This window comes from Euphorbia lathyris, chromosome 1 (genome assembly GCF_963576675.1).
Source record: "Euphorbia lathyris chromosome 1, ddEupLath1.1, whole genome shotgun sequence".
Lineage (NCBI taxonomy): Eukaryota > Viridiplantae > Streptophyta > Magnoliopsida > Malpighiales > Euphorbiaceae > Euphorbia > Euphorbia lathyris.
Window position 1 is genome coordinate 100,791,749 of NC_088910.1, and position 8,767 is coordinate 100,800,515.

Genomic DNA, 8,767 nt, shown 5'->3' on the forward strand with positions numbered 1-8,767 from the left:
CGGTCATCTTTACCTGCTGTACACCATAGTGGGAGGTCACCTATAAGGTCGTACATATTAGTGAGATAAATTGAAGGTTATACACCAAAGTGTGAAATAAGGCACCATTGATGAAATTTACCCGTATACTTTTGGAATTTAATAACATACTGTTAAAAAAATAAGTATCAGGGCACGTTATGTAATATCTTACAAAGTCGGTGGCTATCTTAAGAATTATAAAATATTTGGGAGGGCAATCCCCGGATATTTATTCACAACACGAAACTAGAGGAAACGCAAATTTCCGGTCAAAACCCTATATAAGACATAAGATCTTGCAGACGGAGAAGACAGCCGTATTGAAGAGATATCCCGAACTAATCAAGCTCCTTGTCTCCATCTCCTTCCTTTCTTTAAAAGGTTAATAATTTCATTCTCGTTTTTCCTTTATTTCCCCTATTTCAATTGTATGTTTTTTTTTTCCCATTCGTTTTATTGTTCAAAGCCTATTCCTATTTATCTTACGCTTAATCCAGTGGTGTTATAGAGTTTCAAACGAGGTTCTCTCGGATCTAGATTTCTCAGAGCGAGGACTGAAACTGGAAAAGTTAGCTATTTTGTGATTCGTTCTCGCTCTAGCATTCTTGGGGTTCAATTTTTATTTTTTGCTCTATCGATATGCATAAACATGCGTTTTCGCCGTTGTTGTTGTTCCGAATCTAGATTGATAGAATGGTAGGATTAAGACGGGTAGGCTTTCATATTCTAGAGCCTGGGCGTTTTTCTGTTTAAAAAAGTAATTGCCGCATGAAATTGAAGGTTTATGACAACGTTTATCTTTCAATCTATGAGGTTATCATGCATAGGTCATCTAGTCATGTATCTAGATGAGAGTCGGTTTATGACAAAGTAATTGCTAAATGCTAATTGATGCTTTTGTTGGCTATTGATCTGGCCTATGCCAGTTGGTGCTTTGTTTTGTTATTCTAAACTGGTGATATATTGATTCGTTGCAGAAAATTGGTTAACCCAGCGTAATGGCTGGTCATAGAAAACGCACACATTCTTCTCATTCTGATTATGATAATGGAGGAAATAAAAGAAGACATTCTGGTGATGATAGAGAGAGTTTTGCAATTGATTCACAAGATACAGTGTACCGCTACCTTTGTCCGGTTAAGAAGATTGGAAGCATCATAGGACGAGGAGGGGACATTGTTAAGCAATTAAGGATAGAGACAAAATCAAAGATTAGGATTGGTGAGACAGTTCGTGGTTGTGATGACCGAGTTGTTACCATCTACAGTGCTAATGATGAGACCAATGCCTATGGGGATAGTGGTGATTATATTTCTCCTGCACAGGATGCCCTTTTCAGGGTGCATGATAGAGTTATTGCAGAAGATAATAGTGATGATGACTCTGAAGAGGGTCATCATGTAACTGCCAGGCTTCTTGTACCATCAGATCAGATAGGATCCATAATTGGAAAAGGAGGCCAGATAGTTCAAAATATTCGTAGTGATACTGGTGCACAGATACGGATTCTCAAGGATGAACATCTGCCTTCTTGTGCATTGGGCACTGATGAGCTTGTGCAGGTTTAACCTATCTCTTATATGCCGTTGTTCACTTCTTTTTTGGACTTCTTCTTCAAAAACTACAGTCTAATGAATCTTATTTTTATGTCTTGGGTGGACAAAAGATTTAGCCTACTATCTTTAATTCACATCAAATTATTCTTTTTCACTACACTTTGTGAAACCTGGAAAGCTGGCTGGTCCTTTGACAATTTGGAGAGCCTGACTTAAATTGTTCAGTAAGAATAAAACAAAGGGTGCTTTCAGAAAGAGTTTAGGTTCTTCCTAGGAAGTTTCTTTCTTTCTGAGCCGACGCAGAGGAGTTCATTCTTTTTGTTGCGGAGCTAGCTTGCCAAGTCAAATGCTGAAGATATTAATCTTTACAATATCTAATGAAAGGCTCTATTAATCTTATTGAAGTTTACTTTTTTTTTTTTTTCAATGGAACTTTATGTGTACTACCCTCTGCCTTTAGTGGTTTGAAGGTTGGGTTGGGGTTAAAAACAGAGGAGTTTTTTTTTTTTTTTACTTGGATTGTCATGTAACTTGCACTTTCATTGACCAATAATTGTTTTTTGGGTCTTTCTTGAGCATGCTAATTCCTGGGGCCTATATAGATATGTGCGTATGTATGTCTTTTAATCTTGGAATTCTGATTATTTGTTTTTGGCAAGCCACAGATTTCCGGGGAAGCTGCGGTTGTCAAAAAGGCTTTGTATCAAATTGCCTCGCGCCTTCATGAAAATCCATCACGTTCTCAGCACTTGCTTTTTTCTGCTGTCCCCAGTGGGTACCCTTCTGCAAGTTCATTGATGGGTCCAAATGGTGGTGCTCCAATTGTCGGAATAGCTCCATTGATGAGTTCTTATGGAGGATATAAAGGTGACATGGGAGATTGGTCCCGGTCACTTTACTCAGCTCCGCGAGATGAACTTTCTTCCAAAGAATTTTCTCTGCGTATTGTTTGTGCAACCGGAAATATTGGTGGTGTAATTGGAAAAGGTGGTGCCATCATCAATCAGATCAGACAGGAGTCTGGGGCACTTATCAAAGTTGACAGTTCAACTTCTGAAGGAGATGACTGCTTGATAAATATTTCAGCTAAGGAGGTAATATAAAATGTTTACATGCATGGGTCAAATAACATCTTGTTTTGTTATTTTCTTCAGTATGTCTAATGAATTCCAATTTTTGTATATTTCAGTATTTTGATGACCAACTTTCTCCAACTATAGAAGCTGCCTTGCGTTTGCAACCCAGATGTAGCGATAAAATCGAACGAGATTCAGGCATCATCTCATTCACCACTCGTCTACTTGTGTCCACTTCACGAATTGGATGTCTCCTTGGTAAAGGTGGAGCCATTATAAATGAAATGAGGAAAATAACCAAAGCTAATATTCGCATACTTGGAAAAGACGACCTTCCCAAAGTTGCATCAAAAGATGATGAGATGGTGCAGGTAAGTACACGGTGTCAAATGATGCATCGTGTTGCCTGTAGCTGTATTTCCATTATCAATCTGCATGTCTCATAAATAGTATTAATATTTTTCATTTCATTTTTGAATGCCAGATCTCTGGAGACCTTGAGGTGGCCAAAGATGCACTCGTCCAAGTAAGCCAACGATTAAGAGCTAATGTTTTTGACAGGGAAGGTGCTGTTTCTTCATTTCTACCCGTTCTGCCATATCTTCCTGTCTCAACGGATGGTTCAGATGGGTTAAGTTATGATAGCAGAGATAGTAAGAGGCCAGGACGTGGGCATTCTTATTCAGGCGGATATGGCTCTAATGATTATGCTGCTGGTGACAATTATGGACAGGTAAATTTGATTTGTATATTCTGTGATTATAGTCTCTTTTAGGTGCATAAATCTCTAGTTGGGTATTGAGTGCTTTTCTTCATTTTATGTAATGGGGGAAAACTTTGAGGTCTTCAAAATTTGTCAACCGTTTGTGCTCGTATGTGTGATAATAGTTGTTTGTAATGTGTAGATTGGTAGTAGTGGAGGTGCATATGGAGCTTATGGAAGTTATTCTTCAGGTCGAACTAGTGCTTATGGGTGAGAATGACCTCTCTTTTGCCATTTTTATATTATATGTCATCTTCCATTTCAGTATCATGATTTAGAGATGCCTTTTTCTTGGGCGGTGGAAGTTTCAACCCGGCGGGCTTATACTGAAGCTTCTATTAAACTGCCAAATAGTTCAGTTGAACTGTCCTTGTGTTTCCTTCATAATTATATGATGTCTAGTGTTGTCCAAGACTTTTATTTGTTTGTTCTTAGGTCCCTAGGAGATGATGTTGGTTTTAGAACTTCTAAATCCTTATTTGCAGCTCTGTTTTCAGGTTATCCAGCCAGACACATGGTTCCCGACGTAAAAACTATTACTAGAATTTGATGATGGTTATTCGCAGGTAGACTCTGAATTTCCTTTTTTACTTTTTCCTGTCTGTGGAGTAAAGTGGCAATTTCATCTTGATATGTAGCCCAGTCAAATACACTAGTTTGATAGTTTCATGTCATAACCTATCCAGTCTCCCTCTATATAGGGTTCTGATGCTCTACTTTTACCATGTTGCCTTTCCCTTCCCGATAAAACAGCTGAGATCCATGAAGCCTGAAGCCAGTTGCCTTTTTTTGATGAAGCTTACTGCCTAAACCGGAAGACCAGATGTACCAGGGTCTGACAACCTCATGGCCTACCTTGATGATCTCACCTAGAAGGACCATATCTATTTGGAGATCCTGATATTTGAATTCTATCAAAATTTGCCGTCCCTGACATACCAAGCTCTATATATTGTTGCTCCTGAAACCTCTTTAGCTGTCATGCCTCTGTTTCTTTTTTAGTGGAACTCTTCTTAAAACTTAAGAAACCATGTCTGCTTCCATTTTGAGTTGTATTAAGACTGCCTCTTATCACTGTGATTTTATTTATATGTTTAGCTTTATGTTTCAACTCATGGTGGAATTTGCTTATTTAAAATTGCAAGTTTATTTGAAATGTCGCAGAACTCTAATTTTTATCCAAGTTGCAGGTTTATATGTTCTCTTGCACCATCTATAAAAGGTAGTTAGATTTTGTCTTATAATTTTTTCCCGGAAAATTGCATCTTTCCGGATGAAAATGCAATTCGAGGTGCTTTTGACAAAGATGTTTCTTCATATGAGAGAATCTTATATTGTGTTCGTTGATCAACTTCATGTGACTGCTAGTTTGATATGCTGGAAACAACTCATCATCATGGCATACTCTGCTGGACTAGCTATATTATTATTATTATTATTATTTCAAGCTCAATCATGGGAGAAAATTATTTATTTTTATTCCTTTTTTATTTTCTCCCCTTTCTTTCCTAGAATAATATTTGATGCATTGTTAAATGTTAGAGGTATTAGAATATGGCTGTTTTTATGTATAGGCATACTTTAGAAAAACGAAACTGTTTTATGCATCAGCGGTCAGTAACTTGCATATATCATTATATCAACCACATGTACATAATCTTGAAAGAAGCTTGTAGCTGGCAGAGATGGATAGGCTTGATCTGAGTTTCTAAGTGCAAGCATTAGTTTTAACTTATAGCAAAAGAGGTATGAAATCGATAGATACGAAGCCTCAGAAACCAACTGCACTGGCTGGCAAGGTTAGTGGGTGCCAAATGAAACCAGAAGTTGGCAGCACTTCGCCGCATAGCACCTTGGTGGCGGGTTCAAAATTGAGACTTATAGAAAGATGTTCTGATTCAAGAGGTAGATTACATGATGTAATATTTTGGTGCCCATTGGATGGGTTAGTAGATTAGTAGTGTAGCTTTGACTTGTTGTTCTCAGGTGGCAGTTTGCTGGAGGCTTGAGCATGAACAAGTTTTCTGTCAAAGAGGGGGTGTGGATTCATTCAGCACCAGCTTATTGCTAGGCGGAATACGAGTACAAAGCACATTCCGAGTTAATTTCGTTAGAATGAATGTCATAATATATGGTACAAATGCACTTTTAGGAACTTGATAATTCGGAATAAAAAGTTAAGATTAATTTTTGTGGCTGTATAATTATTTTAGTTTTCATTTTCAATCTCTATCTAGATTTAGCTCAAAAACTAAGGGTTAAATTACCTTTGGTCACTGAATTTACATGGTTGTTTTAAAATGATTACTGAATTTACATGCTTATCTTAAAATGGTCACTCAACTCTAATTTGTCTTAAGAAAACAATCTAATTTTGAGTTTTGTATCAATTAGGATATTTCAATTGATGAAAAGGGATTAGAATGATGGCATGAGTAACATATCAGTAAGAGTCAATTTAGATCTCTAATTGAAATGACACATAGCATGTATGCACCATCTGGTAGCCATATCTCGGAAAAGTAATTAGAATCAACGGAAAACATAAAAAATCGTGAAAAGCACGAAAAAATGTGAAAATTGAATCGAAATCAAATACAAAATTAGATTAACCGAAATCAATAAATTAGTGTATAGTTTTTTGATTTTTCATATATTTTTTTTACATTTTTCTCGTTTCTTTTAATGTTTATTTTCAACATTTTCACCGTTTTTCTATTTTTTCCTTTTTTTCGGTTTTTTTTTTTCATTTTTCGCATTCCATTACGAAGGTCATTACATCTTACAAAACGGGACCATAATGTTTACTAACACAGTTAAACAAACTGTTAAAATGCTAACAACCAAGTCTCCCACATATAAGTTAGTTACAATTTTTTTTTTGTTAAAGTGTTTAGAATATTTGTTGTGTTACTAATATAGGTACAAATAACCAACAAAAATGTACTGAAACTGCTTTAGTTTATCTACAAACTTATTTGGAATGTCCGATGTAACAGTTAAATAATAGTCAAACTAATCTTTTTAAATTATCTATGATATCACATCATTCTTCATGAATACACATGGACCAATGATACACCCTCCGTCAAATGTAACTACTAGAGCGACATGGACCATTCAAAAGAAGTCTCAAATGTCATGCACATTTTGACCCACATCCAACGTCATGATTAGCGGAATCACTTGTACAGCTGTTATAAACGTTATTAACCTCTCCATTAAATGAATGCCACGTGATCCTCTACTCAGATTTAGGACGCATAATGTAGAGCTCCTATAAATACAAGGTACACAATACTAAAAAGGTATTCAATTCAATTCATTCTATTTGCTCAGCTAAGTTTACATACTACCCAATATCATTTCCATCACTGACTTAGTCATCATAGCAGGGTTGCCGACCCCTCTTTTACCACTTTTCTATCTTATCCTAGACAGCTTGAGGTCTAATGCATGTTTTAGCACATGGTAATAATATTACTATGGATGATCATCAATTACAGTATAAAATGATATTCAAGTATCGATCCACATGGAGTTTAATGGGTTATAAACATCATATTTAGTTACGTTTAAAAGAGTGTAGTAACCATGCAATATAGTTGGGGGTTTGATTTATGAAAAACGATTTAAGTGAGAAAAAATAATAATAAACGCGCAATATAATAAACAGAGTAGATGCGATAACTACTAGTATGCTAAAATGCACGGGATAGACGGTACAGTCAGGGTATATGGAAATACATATATATTCAACTAGGTACTTAATTGGAACACAAATAAGATATTCAGAAAGGAATTCTTCCCACATCTCTATGATCGAACAACATTAATGCTATATAAAAGCCATATCGCTATGCACTCTAATATTTAGCCATTTAGATCAGCACAATGAATTAACAAGTAAATAATCTCTTATTCTACTTATTATCTATTTAGCTTACAAATTAAAATATCTATTGAATCTTCCACTAAACACCTTAGGCTTAGTTCTAAATGGGTTATCCTTCTCTTGAAGCAATATCCAAAAACATGCAATATTAATGACCAATCAATATAAACGATAAGCACAATCTAAGATTACTTCTAAAGATAAGTACCCCTAGTTGAATATAATGCTTACCTTTCCCTGCCGTGAGTGTCTATCCCATACAAGGAGATCTACTCACTCTTCATGATATAAAGATCATGAAGAACAAGTAGACTGCACAACTTCATATCGAAATGGTAATTACAAAGCTTAACAACTCCAATAAGGAAGATATGAGTTTGAATGATGTGATCGCCCTCACGGATGATGCCTTCCAACTCATTTGCTTGAGCAACTTGTTAAAAGGCGATCTTCCCTCTTTTTTGAAGTAAGGTCTTTGATGTTTTAACTACCTTAAATTCATTTTGGGTAGCACCCAAATCCTATTTAAGGGTCTTAACTTGATCCACGACCTCCTTAGTCAGTTCAACTTGATCACGAAGCTAGTCAAGTACTTTCAGGTAAAGCTCCCCCAAGTTGGCAAATTGCTGGAATATTTTGGTAGTGGAAACCACATCCTGTAATACAGAGAACAACCAAGTTTCAAAATAAGAAGAAGTATGATGATGAAAGGCATCAAAACATCATTTTACCCTAATGGTACAAGTCATGTCCAAGTCAAGCATTAACTGCATAGACTTCCATTCGAATAGATCCTTTTCATGTGGAAACATCGCCATTTGGCCCAAGTCTTTAGCTATGGCAGGATTGGCCAAAGATACTTTCTCCATGTACAAATGACACCCCAAATAAAAAAATAAGTAAATAAAAATATATAAAAAAGGAGAAAGGGAAAATAATTCACAACAGGGCGATTGTAGGTGCCATACATCTTAATCTCTTCTTCGGATAGAGGCTCTAGAAGAGAAGACTCACCAGCCTTCCTCTTCCCCTTCTCAGCTTGAGTCGACTTGGCCCTCTTGGGATATGGATCATAGGACTCCGAATCGTCAATGTAATGGATCCCTTCCTTTCTATTCCTGAGTAATGTGGAGGAATGGAAAACAAGAATTTTGACCTTGCTCAAAGGCTTGTACTTTTTAAGCACAAGATTCTTAGAGGAAGGGTTATCAATTCTCGTATACCTCTCACTTCATGAGGTAGACTCATCTCCTTCAGCTTAAAGAGGCTCAGAAGGAATCCCTGATTGAGCATCCAACCTAAACGCTTTGCAACCTACCTTTGTAGATGGTAAGTTCCAGCCTCAACATTATCACCATAATTAAAAGCCTCCGTTTCCCCTTAAACCAGAGGATCTATTTAATGGGAGGAGAGTACCACGTGAACTTCAGGATTAGATGAGTCCATAAGCTCTATT

General features: G+C 36.5%; 1 protein-coding gene across 4 annotated transcripts; it reads left to right on the plus strand.

Moving 5' to 3' along the window:
- Window positions 1-248: 248 nt before the first annotated feature.
- Window positions 249-4,531, plus strand: LOC136208924 (KH domain-containing protein At4g18375). Of its 4 annotated transcripts, none has more exons than XM_066000225.1 (8): window positions 249-402; window positions 999-1,583; window positions 2,243-2,671; window positions 2,767-3,024; window positions 3,138-3,386; window positions 3,559-3,626; window positions 3,902-3,982; window positions 4,118-4,531. In XM_066000225.1, exons 2-7 carry the CDS (start codon window positions 1,020-1,022, stop codon window positions 3,957-3,959), a joined length of 1,626 nt encoding a protein of 541 aa, XP_065856297.1. In that variant the 5' UTR covers window positions 249-402; window positions 999-1,019; the 3' UTR covers window positions 3,960-3,982; window positions 4,118-4,531. The 4 variants fall into 4 exon arrangements, with proteins under 4 accessions (XP_065856297.1, XP_065856290.1, XP_065856312.1 ...); XM_066000218.1 differs by having other exon boundaries at window positions 4,170-4,531; XM_066000240.1 differs by having other exon boundaries at window positions 3,914-3,982.
- The last annotated feature ends 4,236 nt before the right edge of the window (window positions 4,532-8,767 follow it).